The sequence below is a fragment of the Pituophis catenifer genome, unplaced genomic scaffold, assembly GCF_029215685.1.
Source record: "Pituophis catenifer annectens isolate HBS135680 unplaced genomic scaffold, rPitCat1.0.hap2 SCAF_6, whole genome shotgun sequence".
Taxonomy (NCBI): Eukaryota; Metazoa; Chordata; class Lepidosauria; order Squamata; family Colubridae; genus Pituophis; species Pituophis catenifer.
Window position 1 is genome coordinate 25,346,001 of NW_027256886.1, and position 20,322 is coordinate 25,366,322.

Consider the following 20,322-nt stretch of genomic DNA (forward strand, 5'->3'; position numbering starts at 1 on the left):
GGCAACTGCTTATTAGAAGTGTTACACATTAGATGCTATGGGGGCAATTCAGTGCAGTTGGTGCTCAAGGACTCCTTTCCTATCTATGTTTATTGCACAACAAAACAAGGCTGGGCTTTTTAAAATAGATATAGAAGTCACAAGGCTGTGACTTCACTGATAGAAGTCACAGCCAACCAGCCAATCTCTGCCTTCCTCCCTCTTTTCTTGACCAGGTGAAATTGAGAAGGGGGTTGCCCATTTTTCTTCAAGTCCCAACCATAAGAAGATGGTAAAGCAGTCTGCCTGTCCATTCCTCTTTTCAAGCACTCCACTGGCAGATACATCAGATAGGTAGATGCCAAACACTAGAAGCTGTCAGAAGAAAGGTCTCATTGGAAGACCCTGATATTGGGAAAGATTGAAGGCAAAAAGAGAAGGGGATGGCAGAGGATGAGACGGTTAGACACAGTGTTATCAATGCAATGAACATGAATTTGGGCAAACTGTGGGAGATAGTGGAGGATAGGGAGGCCTGGTGTACTATGATCCACGGGCTCATGAAGAATAGAAGACAACTTAGTGAATGAACAAGACAAGAAACAGTCAAGGAAGAAGAACGAACATCTGCCAGTGAAAACTACATGTCAGATACCCAAACAGGGAAACCTTTCATGGCCAAGTGGAAAGTTAAAGTTTAATTCAAGCCTGATTCTGGTGACCACATAGCCATAGTCATACAGTTATCTTGGCAACAGTGAAGAAATACTTTGTTCTTACTTTTCTTCAGAATATTGTTTCAATATCCTTTTTCAAAAATATTATATCATACCGGTGTATCTTCCGAATAAAAATACAAATATATATAGACCTCGGAAATTGTATGTAAGAGGGTGTTTTTATTATTTTTTTTATACTTGTTTTCCATTAAATCTAATTTCTGACTTTGGAGAGTTTAGTAATTATGTTTATTTTGACAGAGATAGGAATTTGAAGTGACCACTGAAAGTTACATACCAGCAACCTGGATTAATAAATTAATGATTCATAAATGACATCATGCTCCACTCCCAGGAGAACAGATGCAGTATTCATTTATTTATTGATTATTTAATTTTTGTAGTCGCCCATCTCAAACAAGTGACTGGCAAATAATCATAAAATAATTAAAAATGGTCACAATATAGTAATTACTATATAGTAATCTGCTGCTGTATTTTGTTTGGAAAAAATATCAGTAACCCATATTTTGATTGTTGCAAGTCTCTTAAGGTCAGTACATGAATTGAATGAATATAGCAAATCTCTTAATAAATTGAGATGTGCTATTATAGAAAACAAACAAACAAACAAATTAATAAATAATTTTTTAAGAAAAGTATAATGTTTTGCCTTTATTCAAAAAGCTCTGAGGAAGGCATTTCTATGACTGAAACGCGTAAGACTTGTCATTAATTTTGCAAAATACATTTTTTGCCTGTTTCTCTTTCTGCCCTTAATAAGAGCAGTAAGAGGACTGGTGCAATGTTTGTTCACTGTTGACTAAGTCTCACATTCCAGATAGTTAATTATTTTGTTATAGCACATATTCAAACAAGCCCAGCAATATCTTAAAGCTAATGTATTCTCTTATGGTGGACTAAGCTTTTGTGTTCATCTCACTGCATGCATGAAAATGTATTTGTTGCAAATACATGCTAAAATACATGCATGAGTGGAAGGGAAGGAAAACAAGTGTTAGGTTAAACAAAACCACATAATGCTACATTACTATTTCTACTAGTAATAATAGTAGTATTAAGCCTTATATGGTTTGAGGCCAGAGTATTTGAAGGACTGCTCCTCTCCTTTTACATCTACCCAGACCAGCAGGCTGAGTATGTCCCATAATTAGGGATATATATCTAGGGTTGCTAGGTCTGCTTCCAAAAAATAGCGGACAAGCGGGGGGGGGGGGGGTTAAGTAGTAAAAAAATAAAAAAAATTTTACAATTAAATTATATATTTTCTTACAAACAATTTACAGTAGGCAGTCGTATTTGTTCTGTCGGTTTCGTTGTTGGTAATCCATGCAAAAGTAGCTTCCCAGTTTTTGGTGTAATTGCACACTCCTCTCTTTCGTTTTAAAGAATTCGAAATCTCACCGCTGTCACTCTCATCACTCGACACCATTTTAGATCAGTTGACACAAGCTACAATATATTTTAAAAATGTGAACTGTACATAATTTTATAATATATTTTTATTTTAATCTCATCATTAATTTTTTCGGAGAATTGAATTCAATGGATATTCGATCTTTGTCTCATTCTAACTTATGAAAAAAAAGACAAAACGCGATTCTCCTATCCTTATTCTCTTAGACTGTACAGCTTTAGATTACATACCATTTCATCATAAAGCTTTTGAATAAAAAAAATGTCCACTATTTTGTGAAAAAAAATAGTGAACATAATGTGAAAAAAGCAGACTGTCCGCTCAAATAGTGGACAACTGGCAACTCTATGTATATCTGGTGGGATCATGAAAAAGGCCTTCTTGTAGTGGTCCCTTTTCTGCGGAACATTTCCCCGCCAGGTATGAATGGTCCCACTCTGTTGATTTTCCAAAATACCCTAAAGACATAGTTTTGTAAGCAGGGCTGGGAATCATGAATGAAGATGAAGTCAATCAATCGATTTATTTGATTATGTTGCTGATGTCATAGGATGGGGGGGGGAGGTGGGGAAGGTTTTTATGGGTTTTCATATTATGATTTTTTAAAAATATTGTAGGTCACCCAGAGTCGCCTATGTGTAAGTTAGGTGGCCACATGAATTTGATCATTTATATAAATACATTTCTTTGCAAATGTCCTTTTTTTAGCAGTGTTTCTCAATGTTAGCAACTGTTAAAAGTGTACAGACTTCAACTCCACATGAATTGAGGTCTACAGTTTAAAAATGCTAAGGTTAAGAAATGCTGCTTTACAATAATATCGGTAATATATAGTATTACTCAATATAAGAGTGCTCTAGTTATGTTGAAGTACAATCTTCATCATCTTCAGAGATGGTTTGGCTAACTGAGAAAAATCAGCAATTTATCACTTCTGAAGCATGCTCAATTCGGGGAACCCAATGCAGGGATCAAAGAAATCCATGTCTACTATTGCATATCAATGTCAGACTACAGCATTCTTCCACTGAAGGGGATTTTGAGCAAGGAAGCACTGGGAAAAAATTACTCTCTGACCACGCACGAAAAGGGAGGTCATTCAAAATATGACTCTGTATCGGGAATAGCTCAGAACGATCAATATTTTATTCAAGGCTGTAGCTTAAACGAGTTAAACTGTAATTCCAACATTTCACTTTTGGGGATTTTCCTGAACGTTTCTGTTTTACCAGACCAATGGATACAATGAGCAAAAACAACGGTGAATTTTTTTTACTAATTTAAGATGCAATTAGAGGAGGAATGTTGCAAAATTATTTTGAAATGGAATTAAATTGCAGATGTTTATTAACCTTTGGACTGTCTGAAGGCCACACACATGTTAAGTGCGTCAAAGTATTCTGTTAATACACTTGTAGCTTAATGGATAGCTCAAATCTGCCTTCTTTAGAGATGTAAGACTAAAGCGAAGAGCCATTCTCTGTTCTTATACAGCATCCTTGACGCCCACCGCCAGGAAACAAAACTGAACGGTCATCACGTGTTTTGCAGTCACGTGAGTACAGCCCAAATACTTGTTGCTCCCGTTTCCCGAGGCCTTTTTTTTTTTTTAATGTGAATGCCAAGTGCCGTTGTTGCGTCGTTAAGTCGGGGGCGTTGCAACGCAAAGGTAGGAGGAGGGGGACTTTCGTCCCGCTTGTTGAAATACGGCTTTTGCTCCGTTTGCGTTCGCCTCTTGTCGACGGAGGGTCGAGGGTGGAGCTGTCTCGTCTCGCATCGACCTGCCTGCGTTGGGAGAGGGCGCACGTGGGGATGGAGACGTTCTCGAGCGTGGCTTAATCCGCGGAAAAGAATCGTTTCCCGCAATTTGGCGCCTTCTTCCAGATCGTTTGAACTCAGTCTGCTGGCCGAGCATGTTTGTGACGCTCATCTTGAGGATGCCAAGCTGAAGAAACCACGCCCCCCCCATAACTTCTTACTTGCTTACATCTAGAAAGATGCTTTTTCTGTTGGCTAAAGTCTCCAGCGCTCTCTAAATAGCCCATGCTTGCCCAGGGAATCCCGACTTCCTTATTTTGACCCCTCCTGGTGTTTTAAAAAGGAAGGGTGCCCTTTGAGAAATTTTAACCATAGAATATGAGTTCTTCATTGGCTCCCCGAATTGATGGGATTGTCCAAAGGGTTCTTGCTGTTATACTATTCATAGTACTGTTAGTTAAGGTTGTTGTTGTTAGTTGCAAAGTGGTGTCCGACCCATCGTGACCCCATGGACAACGTTCCTTCAGGCCTTTCTGTCCTCTACCATCCTCTGGAGTCCATTTAAGCTCACGCCTACTGCTTCAGTGACTACATCCAGCCACCTCGTTCTCTGCCGTCCCTTTCTTCTTTTGCCCTCAGTCATTCCCAGCATTAGGCTCTTCTCCAGTGAGTCTGTCCTTCTCATTTAGTTAAGGTAATATTTAATAAATAATCCTCATATAATTTATTAACAAATCATAAATTATGTTTTATATACATATTTGGGGATATCAAACAATTTGAAGGGGTCAATGAGAATTTGGGGACTCTTGGCCTAGACTAGAGGAATATACTTCATACCTGAATATACCTGAATGTAACTCAGTAGTTAGTTGAAATACACTGATTGGGTTGTGGCAGTTCTCTGACCTTGGTTTCACATTTACCAACGTTTTCTGCAAGGTGTGAACAGCAAAGTTCAGAGAATCCCTGGATCCCAACTATTGTGAGTTTGCAAAGCTTTGTGCATTTGTCTTTGGTGTATGACAGCAACCGATCTTTGATGGGACAAAAAAACAGACTTTCTCAGTTATAACATCTGCTGTCAGGAATTATGCTTCCCCTTGCCGAAGGTTCATATGGTCTCCACCTTGACCCAATTGAAATGAGCTCTTAAAACCTGGCTCTTCCCAAGACTTTGAGTTAGGGTGGGTTTAGGGTAGGTAGACTCTTGGAGTTTTGGTGGTTGTGGTGATCTTTTTCCAGATTTTTGTTTTGTATGATCTTTGTATTATTTTATTTTTAATGTCTTCTTGTTGTATGTCAGCCACAATTGAGATGGAGCTGGGCAGACTAATTAACTATTTAATTAAAAAATGGAAAGTATATTTTAATTTATTTGTTTCTTTATTAAACTTCAATGCCACCCAGTGCTCTGTGACATGCTGGCCACATGACCACAGAAATGTCTATAGACAGCACTGGCTCAATGGTCCTTGAAATAGAGATGAGCACTGCCCCATAGAGTCAGCAACAACTATCAAAATAGAATCAGTAGGAACTCCTTTCCTTTCCCATCTCAATATCCAAAGCACCTCTGGGAAGAATATACATTTAATAAATATAACAATCAAAACATACTTTCCATTTTTTTTACTGAATTGCCATCTGACACCATCCCGATTATGACTAGCATACAGTATGTGACTTCACATGCCTTAACAACTATATTCCTTTCTTTTCTGTGCAGATTTCGCATTGACCTCACTTTCAGAAAGATGTCACAGCTTATGTTCTGTTCTCGACGATCCCCAGTGGTTTGCTGTAATGGCTGTGTTGCGTCAAGCCAGACTCTTGCTACAAATATTGGCCTTGGTATTTATTTTATTCTTCTTCAGTGGATGGAATCTTTAAATTTGGGGAAGATAATGTCTATTATTTCATAGTATTATTCCACTATTCTTAATGAAATTCTTTGTTGCAGATATTTTAAAGATGGGTGGCAATGCTGTAGATGCTGCTGTGGCTGTTGCTGCCGCTTTAAATGTTACTGAACCATTCAGTACAGGGCTAGGTGGAGACTGTTTCTGCCTGTATTATGATGCAAGGACAAAGCAGGTGCATGGTCTCAATGGAAGGTGAGTGAGAATTAACGACGACTAACACTAAAGGGCTGGGTTCCCATTACCAAGTTCAAGAAGAGAAACAAAACATGCAGACATGCCTGATCAAAGTAAAGCATTCATTTATTTATTTTTATCCCGCCTTTATTTTTTTTATTATAAATAACTCAAGATGACAAACATGCCGAATATGATTTCCTTCACCTATATTCTCCACAACAACCCTGTGAGGCAGTTTGGGAGAGTGACTGGTTTTCATGTCTAAGGCGGCTTTCATGCCTAAGGCAACACTAGAATTCACAGTCTCCTGGTTTTAGCCTGGTGCTTTAACTACTAGACCAAACTGGCTCTCCAGACAGAACAAAAACAATAATCAAACAAGCAAAACTAATAAAAAAAAAAATAAAGCATGGAAGAGTATGAGTCGTAGAAGTAAAACCTCCCAGAAGAATAAAAACAAAATAATCACCATTCACAAGGAATATTTGCTCAATACATTTCCACTGTGCCTGAAACCTTTCAATATAAAGGCTTCTCTGCAACAAAATTATTTATTTATTAGATTTTTAGACCAACTCAGTTGCAGTTGAAAATTGGGGCTAAAACAAGAAGGAAAAGCAATTAAAACAAATAACATTGCTAAAACCCATCTTGGTGAAAAAGAAAACCTATTATGTATCACATAAATATAAATTAAAAGCTGGGTAACAAACCACCCTGTTCCAGAGCTGCTTAAAAAGCCCAGTTTTTGTAGCCTTTCTGAAAAGGAAACATGATTGAAGCTTCAGGAGACTGTTATACCAGGCACTGAGAATTCCTTTGTGATAGAAATAGGAAGGGAAGGGAAAGAATAGGTGAACCTTGTCTAAATGTGTTGTGGAAAATATAGCTGAGGCTCTGGATAGGCTGTTTGCTCAGAGCCACTGAATTAAAAGCAGAGAAAACACTTGAATTCAGGACTGATTGGGCCTTATTGGTGAATCAGTATTGGGAGAGGATATCTAGCTGTTGCTTGAAGTATGGAAAAATTGGTGATAGAAAAATAATACAAATAGATAAATGCACTTTTTCTGAAAAAAGAGGCAGATTTCCTGGACTGGATATCCCAGAACATTACAATTTAATGATAGCTGTTAGGCTTGCTGCAGTTCTCACAAGCTTTCTTGTGTATGCAAATAATAATTGCTCAATTTTTGGATTTGTTCCTCCAGGCTTGTGTGCCCGATATCACTTTAACTTGTTTTTAAACTGTCCCTGCTAATGATTTTGTGTACATACAATATTACAGTGGACAGAAAGTTTTCATTTGGGAATTTCTTGTATTGAATTAGAAGGTCAGAATTCAGCTGTGTATCTCATTTCCTTTTCTTTTGGTTCTGATTTTCCTATGTCTGAGTTTTGTTGAACTTTCGGGCAGTGCAAAGGGAATGGCTGCCCTTCTGCTGTTGAGTTTCAGTAAAGTGAATAGTAAGGTGCCATAAAAGAGTATCAGTTGTTTTTTTATTCTTTTTCTGTCGTGCATAGGCAAAGGGCAAAGGGCAAAGGACAGGATGTGCTATCTCTCATAAATCTGATTTCCAAACATACCCATCTCTTTGAACATTTCACAAAGAAGCAGGAAACAATATCAAATACAATTTTTTTCCATATATGGCACTTGACCAATGGTGAAAGTATAATTAAAGGAATATTTTCTAATGGAAAACATTTTCTATGATTCCGTGCAATAATTTGCTGTAAAGGCATATTAGGTGTATTAAAATAATAACACACCAGTCTAATCAGAATTCAAGCTTAGGGTTTGATTTAAAAAAACAACAAGACAAACGCATAAAAAATTTGAGAGACACAAGCTGTATTCATACACAGCTGAGAAAAAGGATAGTAGTGATACTTGATTTGAAGAATCTATTTTCTGAAAAAGGAAACTAGTAATTGCCATGGAATCAAAATGGAACTATAGTTGCAGAGAATGTCTACACTGTATTGATGTGTAACAAAATGAGAGGCATCATTTTCTGGCAAAATTTCTACTGTTACCAGTTTCACAGGTGAAACTATTTATTATTTGAAGTATGTAGTCCTTAGTGCTCTCTGAGCTTGGTTATTTGTTTGCAGATCTTTCATTACCTGAATAGGTAATATCTTCAGTGCTAGCCTTCAACTCTATTAGTATTTAAAGTATCACCAGAACAACAAAGCAGGTCTGATTTTATCCTTCTTCCATGTGACATTCTCCTTTGTCTAGTTCTCAGGCCATGATTTAAGAACCACTATCTCATTTCTGTTCCACAAAATATCCAGAGCAACACACAAGAGAGATTGAAGGAAGAGAGGATGACACAAACATTATCTCAATAGTTCTTTCTTTTACCACAATGCAGGTTGGATTCTGCTAAGGTTCACTAGTGAAGAATCATTCTTATTGGAATCATCTTTTCTATCATTGAATATCTTTATGCAATGCAAACATCATGTGTTATTATTATGAAAAACAAAGAAAACTGTCAATTAAAAAAAGTATGTATATTTCTGCCAGGTCTAAGTGCAAGCATCATTAGACATATGTAGAGTTTCATGTACTTTTATATCTATATTTCATAAATTTCTGTGTAGAACTGAGATATTAAATAGTATTATATAGTTAGTATTATACTAACTCAAATACTGTGTATCAAATACTGAATTATTATATACATCATAATTCAATATAATGTACATTGCTAAATGTTTACTTGAATGGTATCAAAATTCCAGGTGTATTTTGCATCCCTAGCACAACACAGAAATGGAGATACTATTTTGTCAATTAAGCATCCTAACCATTGACTAAAAAGCAATATTCAGCCAACAGTTTTGATGATCTGCAACCATCATAAATACACAAAACACTTCTACTTAGAAGAGCATTCCATATCCTCCCTTAAAAATTAGATCAACTTCCTCTTTCATTTTTGGAACCAGGGTTTTTCAGAACAGTTTTCGGAACAGGAAGAAGATGATGTTGTTTTGAATGTTGCTGTTGTTCCATTTAATTTAATTTTTTTATTTAAATAGTTTTGTTTAGCCTTGACAAGTTAATTATGTCATGTAATTTTTTTTGTTAACTACTGGGAATCCCTGTAGATTAAATTGTATTCAAATTTACTGAATAATATATAAGGAAAGGTTATATATTTGATCCATCTTTGGGATGGAGTGGGATAATGGAGGAAAGTATGACCTTTATACTGCTATAGCTAATGACAGTTTTGGCTTCTTTATTCATGAGCTGGCAGTGAGATGAGGGCAGCAGCATGTGGACAAGGGAGAAGATGGCTAGATGAGATGGGATTATGCCGCGGCAAAGGACAAGTGGGATAAGGCCTGAATGAACAAGAGGGCATTTTCTAAGTAAGATCTTAATTATACAATTATGTATGAATTTCACGTGATCCAGGCTTCCATCTTCCATTTGTAACTACCCCCTCCCTTTTTTTCCTTATCTCAGAACATCTATTAAGGAGGCAAAGACAGAATAGTCTTCAGATGGACTTTAGAAATATAATACTAAGAGTTGTGAAGAATCCTAAATTGTGGAGAGCAGTGTAATGAGATTAATTGTAGAACAAGAATTGGTTGAAATAGCAAGAGTTTCCAGGAATATGAACTGTAATGTTATAGCCTATTTAAATGGCCTGGAAATCACTTGCATTATTTTGAGTGGTTGGTGCTCAGGGCTCTGCTAAGCTAATTGTGATGCATCAGTCTTTTTTTTGTTCTTTTTAAATTGAATAAAAGTTGGGTTTATGTGCTTCACCTGTGTACCTCTGATTGCTTTGCAGTGGACCACAATCCCTCACCCTTGAGCTGCTAAAAGAATATGGCTTTGATGAAGCAAATCCTCTGCCTTTACGACATGCATGTAACATCACAGTCCCTGGTGCTGCTGCTGCGTGGTGTGATGCTGTCACATTGCATGGAAGCAAACAGGTGAAAGTCTAGCAAATGTTCTTGCTCAAAAGATTGATTACAGATACTCCTTGACTTACAACCATTAATTTAATAACTGTTCAAAGTTACAACGGCACTGAAAAAAGTAACTTACAATTGGTCCTTACAATTTGGCTGCTAGGCAACCGGCATGTAATCAATGTTGTGGTGTCTATGGGCCTTTGTTCACCATTTGTGACTTTTTCAGCTGTCTTCTGACAAGCAAAATCAAGAGGGGAAGCCAGATTCACTTAACGACCATATTATTCATTTAAAACCACTGATTCACTTAACAACCTTGGCAAAAATTTATAAAAATCATAAAAAGTCATAAAATAAAATCAGGCACAATTCCCTTACCAACTGCCTATCTTAGTAATGGAAATTCTGGTCCCAATTGTGATTATAAGTTGAGGACTTCTTGTAGTATTGTTTTATTTTTGTTCTTTCACAAATATGTTTGCATTTTAAAAAAAAAAAGAACCTGAATTTGCTTTTCCTTTAATTGCACAGACTTTCTTCCGCTTGCCTAAGATATGGGGAACGGTAGGCAAAAGAAAAGTCCATTGACCTCTCTCCTTCCTATTTTAAAAATACTGCTCAATTTCTTGTATCACCTGCTGAGATTTTACTAATTTCTTTTATGTTTTCAAGCTAAGATTATATTCTGCCCATGGTTACATTAGAATTCATATATATGAAACCAAATCCTAGATTTCACATGCCTGATACCATAGGAGGGAACAAAGTAATGCCCTTTGAAATAGAACTTGATAACGTTTATTGCCATGAAATAACATATAAATTTATTAATTCAGAAAAGGATAATTTGGAGGAACCTTCCAGAAACCTAATGAATTTTAATATTCTATTCCACTGTATTAATTTTCCATCTGTTTGGAAAGCCCAGTTTAATCTTTTATGTTGATTCACAGCTCTTTACTTTTACAGCTTTTATTGTAGTTCATATAACATACTTAAACAGGTCAGCTAAAATCTAGGTGCTTAGCACATGGCATGCTAAGCTTGATTAGTTTTAACTTCGGTTTATGTGACTCAGTGTACTCTGCAAATCTTTATAACTGGTGTATGTATGTTGATTGATAACAATGCAGTATTCCTTAATTCAGCTTTCCATGGGGCAGATTTTGCAACCAGCAATAGAAATGGCTGAGAAGGGCTTTCCAGTGTCTGAGATTACTTCTTACCAATGGAAGCAGGATGCTCATGTTCTTCAGTCACCTGGAAATCAACATGGAAAGGACCTATTGATCAGTGGCGAAGCACCGGAGCATGGCCAAGTCTTTCAAAATCCTCTTTTGGCAAACACTTTTAAGGTAAAGAGAGTTGCTATTCAGTGCTTCTGAAGGTGCAGAGCCAGTTATGCATTAACTTAGTAAAATTTATTGATTGTAACCACCCACCTATTACTATTGGTTATGTCACATATCATTATGATATCCATGCAGATTGTTATAGAACAATTGAAATATATTTACTTAGATCATATACAACTAAGCCAGGGGTGTCAAACTCAAGGCATGCTTAAATCCGGTCCACAGGTCTGCCTGGAAATACCAAAGGACTGGCCCGTGGTGCCTCTGCCAGCCAAAACGGGCCACATGTGGCCCCTGCACGGTCTGTTTTCACTCTCCATGGCCTCCTGCAGCACTCTGTCAGTCAAAAACGGGCCTCGCAGAGACCTCACGGAGACCCCCTGTGCCCCGTTTTGGCCAGTAAAGTGCTGCAGGAGACCGTTTAGACTAAAAACGGGGCAGAGGGGGCTGCACGCCCCCCCTGCGCCCTGTTTTGACTGGCAGAGTGCTGCAGGAGGCATCCATGCCGTCGTCCCCCTCCTGCTGGCCCATGGAGAAATACAATGCTGATCCAGTCCTCAAAGAAATCCAGTTTGACCCCCCTGAACTAAGCCATACTATGATTGATTTAGCCTAGAACCCCCTAGGCCATTATGCCTTGTTCAATAATTCATAGTTAAAATATATTGTAGCATTTTTTACAGTTATACATGCAATCAGTATGAATATTTCTATTTAAAATCAAACCTGCATATTGGTTCTGATACTATGTTTTCAGCCTTACTTTGATAGAATAATTATTAGCTGAAGAGTAGCTGAAGAATAATAGCTGAAGAATAATTATTCAGTGTTTTGGGTATTCTTTTTCTTGCTTAACATCAAGCATTTTCTGAAACATATATGACGATTGCTTCACATTCTTTTATGAAAGCTTTTAGAAGTGAATAAGGGCTTCTTGAATACCACATAACAGACAGAGACTGTTATATTTGGTAAAAAAACATGACTAATAGTTACATTTTTCATTTGCTTGATAACTTCATAATAGGAACTTCTGAATTAGGAGAAGGTTGTCTACTTTCCATATACAAAATGGTGGACATTGTAGATTGATTCTTGAATTGGAAGTTGATGGATACACATACATGTATGTGCTATTAACTTATGACCACAATTGGAATCTGAAGTTCTATCATTGAGTAATATTGTTAAGTGAATTGTGTCCACTTTTCTGAACTTTTTTGCCATGGTAATAGGAGAATCACATGGCCGGCTTTCCTCATAGACTTGGCATGTTGGAAGCTGACTGAGAAGGTTGCAAATGAAATTATGTGACCACAAGATGCTGCCACCATTTGTAAATACGTGCCTGTTGCCAAGTACCCAAATTGCAATCACATGACCACTGTGATGGTCGTAAGTGTGAGAACCAATTATAAGATAATTTTTGCAGCAACATTGTAACTTTGAAGGTTGCTAAACAAATGGTTGTAAGATGAGGACTACCTGTATGCCAAACATATATTTTACGTAAACTCAGACACCCACTCACTCGTGTGTTTATTAGTAGAAAGCAGAGATGCTGAGCAGAGTTGCTGGGAAACATCAACCTCAGTCTCGCCAATTATAGCAGATGATTAGTTTTCCACTGCTATCAGCACAAACCTAATTTTTGATTGCCTGGAAAAGCAGATGAAATTCAGGGTGTTCCTGCAGGCTGTACTTTTTGCTACCAACCTAGGGGTCATCCCTTGTTTAATTTACACTGAAATTGATTGAAGAGTTTTACTTAAATACATGAATTTCAACACAACATTCAGAATGAAGGCGAATATACGTGTTCCAGGATAATGGTGCAGGATCCAATTTGGATCGATCACCGGGACCAGAGGTTTTGTCTTCCGAGCTTTCAGACTCGTGCTGGAGGCCATCTTCAGGGAACTTCTCTGTAGCCTAACTGAAGATGGGCTCAAGCAAGAGTCCAAAAGCTTGGAAGACAAAACCTCTGGTCCTGGTGACTGACCCAGAGTGGATCCTACAACATTCAGAGAATCAGTCTTTCAAGACCATGCAACTCATTGTGAATTTCCTTCTGCACAAGCTAGCAAAACGCGTCATATCAGTTTCTAGTGCTATGGGTACATAGTTTCAGTGATAAGATATGTCTTATCTCTTTCAACTCTAATTTGAACAAATGATAAATGTCATTTAAGAAGTGGTTTTTGAATTGCATTGCGCACACAGAAGAATCGACAGAATTCTCCTGTAGAATTGGACCTTCAGTAACCCACTCCTGCATCTGGCTCCTTCTGGGTTTCTTGGTTGGAACCAAGTCTTTGGAAACATTGAAGGCTGATATTTATCAAAAGAGGGATATTTCATGTGATGCAGGGAAATTAGTGGAGCATGGCAATAATGTACATCAAATTTAATTTTATTTCCACAGCAATTGAATTTGCTTCCTGGCTAACTTAGTTACGAAAATCGTAAGAGATTAGGTAGCCATGTCTGGATGCTATTCAGCAGCATCTCTCAGTTTCATTTTTTAGCTAATTATAAATCTTAGTATCCTGATCTGACAGATACTGCTTTTTAACTTCATTCTGAGACTTATGTAATGCTGAAAAAGCATTCAGAGATAAATGCCATAGAAATCAGTAAATGGCAAAAGGTAAAATGTATAGATGGTGTCAGATTGCTTACTTTTCAAACTGTTTCCTGGAGGGAGGAGGCAGAAGCTTATTTGCTTATGCCTTTTTCCCACCTGCATTCAAGTTATTTTATTACATGACACATTAATGTAATAACGCATACCCCCCCCCCCCCCCATTTCTATGCATCTATATATTCCTTGTATTTAGAGTAGTGTGTAACTTTCATCCTCAGTTTTACAAGATGAGAATGTTGGTTAACATAAGAAATATTCAGTCTATTGACTAAGAATTGTTAGATGAAGTATCCGTAGATATCTGTATTAAAGTGTACAGGAGGAACATGCTGTGATTATATGTTTTGCTTGGAATCATATTCTGCAGTGTAGGGAATGGAATATAAAATGAGGAAGAAGTAACACATCTAAAACTGTTGTGGTCCGCCAGCAGCCTGCGGACCTGGCAGAGGAGTCGGACAGTGAAGAGGCTGGGGAGGACAATGGGCCAGTCCTGAGTCAGGGGAAGGCCCAGACAAGGGCTCTGCGTTGGAGGCAGAGATGGGGCCAGGGCCATCTGGGAGTGATGCGCGGACTCCGGAGCCTCCAAAGGCGGACAGCAGAGAGGCAGAGGAACAGGAGGAGCCTGTTCCTAATACACGCATGCGAAGAGCTGCCAGAAGGCAAGAGCAGCTGAAGAAAAAAGGACAACTCGGGAGTAAGGCCAGAAGATAATTGGCCACTCCCATAAGGCTTAAGATAAGAGCAGCAACGAGCTGTTGGGTTCTTTGTAGAAAAGCAACGTTGATTCCGGTGGTTCTTGTCAGCGTCTCTTGAACTTTGTGGGTTTTTTGCCAAGAAAAGCCTTTGGCAGGTTGCCAAAGATATCAAAGGTTGGTGATAAGGCCAACAGACTGGTTATTAAGAATTTTGTTTTGGACTAAGCTGAGAATGAATCAGCTGTTTTTATAAAATAAGTTTGTTGAAGACTGAATTGTGTTTGGTAACCACTACTTGGGCCTTGGTCACAACAAAAACTAAGGAGTGACCCTTACTTTTAGATGTATTACTTCTTTAGTTAACCTTCTTCAGGTAACTTCAGGTGACCCTGAGGGAACAGATAAATCCCCAAGTAGCCTTAAGAGCTCTCAGCGAGAGTGATAAGACCATAATGACTGCAAAGAAATATGATCCTTCCAACCCCCCCCCCCCCATCCTGTCAGAACTAATCCCTCCATATCCCCCACCATCCTGCCAAAACCGATGAAGCTTCCTGGATGAGAAGTGAAACGTCTTCCTCCTCAAGGAAAAAACAGTCCAGTTGCCTTTTGAAAAAGCACCTTTGAGACAGCTATGACCTGAATGATTGAGAATCTCCACAGACATAAGGAGGTAAAAGAATTCTGCAACAGATCCTTTTGGAACCAAATTATGGGAGTCAACTTCAATCAAACTTTATAGCTGCATAAGTGCACTTAAGTATTTAAGTATCTTTTTCAGATCAAGAGGCTTTACAGGGAAGAATTTGAATTTGGTCTTGGATCATGAACTCATATATGTCAGAAGAACAAAAGCAGGGTTTTTTCACATATAGAATTTCCTTTGCCAGTTATGCTAATATCTGTAACTTAGATGTGTACCAAGCCTCTTAGATGTGTATCAAACCTTGGTTGGTACCAAGTGTACCAACTTATGTATATAAGCCTACAAATTTTAATTTTTATCTATAGAGAAATCCCTCACACAGGAACATCACTTTTTAATGGACTGCATGAATAAGCACACATACCAATTAAAATTGGACTATTTGTATTCATTTGATTTTCTACTTAAGTGAAACAGCTTCACTTAAGTCAAGGCAGCTAAAAAGAAAAATTATCAAAGTGAATGGTACTAGACTAAAACAATCAAGTTTGCAATTTAATTTCAGTAGTAGAAGTAAACTCAAATCCTTTATATAATTCTCAAATTCTTTGAGAAGGTGGGGGCTATGAGATAGAAGAAAGGTCTAAAGGCCCAGCCAAATGAATGACATTAACATGAGTTTCTGACATTCTTGATTCCACAGAAAACTCTGTTGACATGAATTGTGCTGCCCCCACAGCAGACCTTTATTGTACGTCAGTAATAAGACTGGATGGTGTTGCTGCTTTACACAATTTAATATGGGCACTTTAAGGGCAGTGACTGGTGGATTTCCGGGTTTCATTTCAGTCTTCTTACAACTCTTTCCTATCAACAGGGAAAACAAACTCTGATTGATGTCTCTAATATGTGGTAGGTAGGGTTAGGATAACCCTACCTACCACAGGGTTATCTTTCCAGATAGGTAAATGAAACATCTGGAAGCAAACATCTTGATTACTTTGAATGTGGTGCTGGCGTAAATTATTGTGTATACCATGGACAGCCAGAGCAACCAACAGAGAGACACTGAATAGATTACATCACTAGAAGCCAAAATCACAAGACTATGTCTGATTTTCTTTGGCCATGTCATGCTTCCAAATTCATTGGAGAAGTCAATGATGTTAGGAATAGTTAATGGAACAAGAAGAAGAGGCAAGCAAAAAAACATGCTGGCTTGATGCATCAAAATTGATGCAAAGATGAATATCCAACAACTGAAAGAAGCTGTGTTTGACTGGGTAACATGAAGAGCACTTGCCTATAAAGTTGCCAAGAGTAAGACAAAACTATATGGTTAAAACAACAACAGTGAAACCTCTGCAAGCAAACAGCTGAGCTCAGAGAGAGCCAATTTCAACCCAGAATATTCTCTTCTATTGCTAATATTATAAAATATGTGGCTATTTAGAATCAATGTTTTGGATGAAACTGTTCACCTATTCAGCTTCCTTAGTGGCTAATTACATCTTGTTAATATTTAACAATTTGGTGCCAGATGGTAATGCACCACATGGTAAATGGTATTCTTATTTGACCAGGTATGTGGAAAGACACATGCCGTTTTGTCTTGGTACCAGGTACGAACAATTTGCCGTCCCTTTTGAATTATTGAGATTGACGTGGCTCTTTCTTAGAATTAGGTCAAAGGCAGGGCAGTTTCCTTTTGTATACATAAGCATTCCTTGTGTTCTTTGCCTTTGGATGAAGCTACTGACGTTTTGCATGCTCTGTAATAGTACAGTGATCTGGTACACAATTACGTTTTATTGCCCCAATGAAAAATTGTTGTATAATTCTTAATCTCAAATGACTGAATAAAAATGGCTTAGAAAATGGCTTAGAAAGTTGATAGAAAATCCTAACTATAGTCTTACACTGTTTATTTATTCTAGCTTGAATGGAAAATACCATAGTTTGAAAGTACCATTATTTTATGGGAAGTACATAACTTCCCATAAAATAAGCCATTCTAGCACATTAGGTGGCAGTGGAGCCATGAAAAGAAGTGGCAGGAAATAGAGAGATCCAGTTGACTTGATAACATGGTTTTCTATTGTACTTGAACCAAGATATTTCTGATGTATTTCTCACTTGTTATACCAACTGTTAGCAATGTCTACCTAAGCAAGGAATGTTCAGTTATATTAGCTTATTCTTGGTTTATCTTTCAGAAAAGTATAATATGATTTAACTTTACAACTAGGAAACAAATAGTAATAACAAGCTACAGAAAAGTTGACTGGGCTTTTAAGATTCAATTAATTGCTGAACTATACACTTTGTGGCTGGGTTCCCAAATCACATGAAGCCATAATATAGTGTACGCAATTTTGACTTAATGTGTTGTACAACCTTAGCTGTTGTGATTTATAAACTATGTTTTATGGCTTCTATGAGTAATTTAGGGTTAATTTAGCATAACTATAGTATTTTGTTACAGACGGCATTTAATTTCATTGTACCATGTGCAATGACAATAAAGTAAAAGTAAAGTATAAACCATAATATACTATATGATGGTATACAACCATAGTATAAACAACTATACTTTAGCCCACCTGTAGCACACTCTCAGAAGTCAAAATAAATGTTTTTTTACTTTAGTACTGTGCAATATAGGTTGAAAACGTTCCTTACAAAGGCTGCAACAAACTGACGCCTTACTGTCAAAGGCTGATGAATAAGAAGGTTATGGTTAGAGAAAGAAACTTAAGACCTGCCCTAATTGATCAGGTTGTGGTTAGTTTGTACTTTCAGACTTGCATGTTTCAGATAATGTAGCCATACAACAAAGTAGAACTAGCTCGTCTGGTTTACCTAGGAGAGCTGACATCAATATTGCAAATCTGAAAGTACAGGTCTCCTAAAGTCACTTTTAACAACCTGATCAATTAGGGTGGCTCCTTCTTAAGTTTCTTTTTCTGATATTAAGAAACTGGGGGACGCTGTTGTGGTCTGCCAGCAGCCTGCGGAGCTGGCAGTGGAGTCAGACAGCAATGAGGCTGAGGAAGAACATGGGCCAGTCCTGGAGGCTGGGGAAGGCCTGGACAAGGACTCTGCATCAGAGGCAGGTGGGACCAGGGCCATCGGGGAGTGATGTGAGGACTTCGGAGCCTCCAGAGGCTGACAGTAGAGAGGCAAAGGAACAGGAGGAGCTTGTTCCTAGTGCACGTATGAGAAGAGCTGCCAGAAGGCAGGAGCAGATAAAGCAGAGAGGACGACTCGGGAGTAGGGCCAAGAGATGATTGGCCCCTCCCATAAGGCTTAAAAGATCAGCAACGGCTCTTGGCCTCTTTGCTGGAAAACAATGTTGAGAAAATTGCTTCTTGTTTCACTGTATTCATTTTTTGTCGGCGTCTTCTGCTTCTGAACTTTTGCCAAGAAAAGCCTTTGGCAGTTTGCCTAATTATCCCAAGGTCGATGATAAACTGAGGAATGGTGTTTCGAAGAATTTGCTTAATTTAGTTTGGACTATGCTGAGAATGAGTTAATTCTCAGCTGTTCTAATAAAGTCTGTTTTCGAACTCTTTGTATTTAATACTAACTACTTGGGCCTGGGTCACAATAGGCGCCTCCCTCTCTTGGCTGACCTTCCATAGGCAGTTTCTCTTTCCTTCTTCCTCAAAGTCATCCCCACATCGCATTACAGACAAAAGTGGGATTCACTTATCTTTCCTACCGGTTCGCAAATGTGAGTGCTTGCACGCTTGCTTCGCTCGCATGTGCCTCCTCTGCGCATGTGCACGGCCTTGCTTGCACATTACGTCAGGGTGGGTGGGCGGAGCCTTGTGCATTTGCCACTACTGGTTCACCAGAACTGGTTGAAACCTATTTCTGGTTATAGAGCGCCTAAACAAGCTATCTCTTACACTGCTTCTCTTCATAGCCCACAGTATCCATAAAAAAAAATTATCTGAAAATTTACAAGTAATCCCCAACTTAAAATCAGCTGTTTAGTGACCAAAGTTACGTCAAACAACAGAAAAGAAAAACATGATCATGATTCAACGTTCCTATGCCCCCCCCCCCCCTCCATGTTCAGGTAACCACATTTCGGGCACTCAGCAACTAGCCTGAATTTACAGCTATTTATAGCATCCTGTGATTGTGTGACCATGATTGATGACATCTTTTGCCGCAAACCGGCATTTACTTCCAGTTTCTACTCTCCATGTCTGTGTAATTGAAAGGTGCCAAAGAAACATTATGAAAAGACGTTATTCAGAAATGCTCTTGACATATAGCACTATTTTGATTTTGTAATGTAGAGCCTTTCTTCCTCCAGGAGTTAGCAAAATCTGGCAAAAGAGGTTTTTACGAAGGCCATGTGGCTAAAGCAATTGTGGATGTTATTCAGAATAATGGTGGAGTAATGGATTTAGAAGATCTGAAAAGTCATGTCACTGAAGAAGTTGAACCTATTGTCACAAATTACAAGGTATGCCAGACTTTTAAAAAATGGTATGGAAAGATATAACCACATGGATGTTTATATGATTCTTCATAGGTTTTTCTCAGGTTTAAGAAGTAATTTGGTTTGATTTCTAAACATGGAGGAAGTTATTCTTAGCCTATCTGAATCATCCCATAAAGTCTTGCAATATTCGATTTTGCAGCTTTCCAATATGTATTATGCTATTCTAAGGAATCCATACAAAATGGCACGTGGTCACAATACAGTGGAAGTTAAATGCCATACAAGGCTAAAAAGATGTGGAAAGGTATAGTGAATGATGCTGATGTGAACTAGATTTAGTGAGGTTTTGTTTCCTTTTATCTTCTGCCTTTAACTTTTTAGTTTATTATTTTTGATCCCTTTCCATGTTTTGCATAATGAATGGATGCATGGTACTGTCCAGAAAAAATGAGAGATTTAAGGGTCTGCCACAAAAAAGAGGGGGGAAGCTTATTTTTCAAAGCACCAGAAGGCAAGACAAGAACCAAAGGATAGAAACTAACCAAGGAGAGGAGCAACCTAAAA

At 38.1% G+C, this 20,322-nt stretch overlaps 1 protein-coding gene across 1 annotated transcript in view; it reads left to right on the forward strand.

Annotated features, from left to right (window-relative positions):
- The first annotated feature begins 3,669 nt into the window (after positions 1 to 3,669).
- Positions 3,670 to 20,322, forward strand: part of LOC139318037 (glutathione hydrolase-like YwrD proenzyme) — a 33,431-nt gene continuing 16,778 nt past the window's right edge. Inside the window, exons 1-6 of the mRNA XM_070945280.1 lie at positions 3,670 to 3,691; positions 5,624 to 5,748; positions 5,858 to 6,011; positions 9,821 to 9,968; positions 11,099 to 11,305; positions 19,627 to 19,779. Coding sequence (XP_070801381.1) covers positions 5,652 to 5,748; positions 5,858 to 6,011; positions 9,821 to 9,968; positions 11,099 to 11,305; positions 19,627 to 19,779 — 759 coding nt within the window. The 5' untranslated portion in view covers positions 3,670 to 3,691; positions 5,624 to 5,651. The remainder of the gene's footprint in view (positions 3,692 to 5,623; positions 5,749 to 5,857; positions 6,012 to 9,820; positions 9,969 to 11,098; positions 11,306 to 19,626; positions 19,780 to 20,322) is intronic.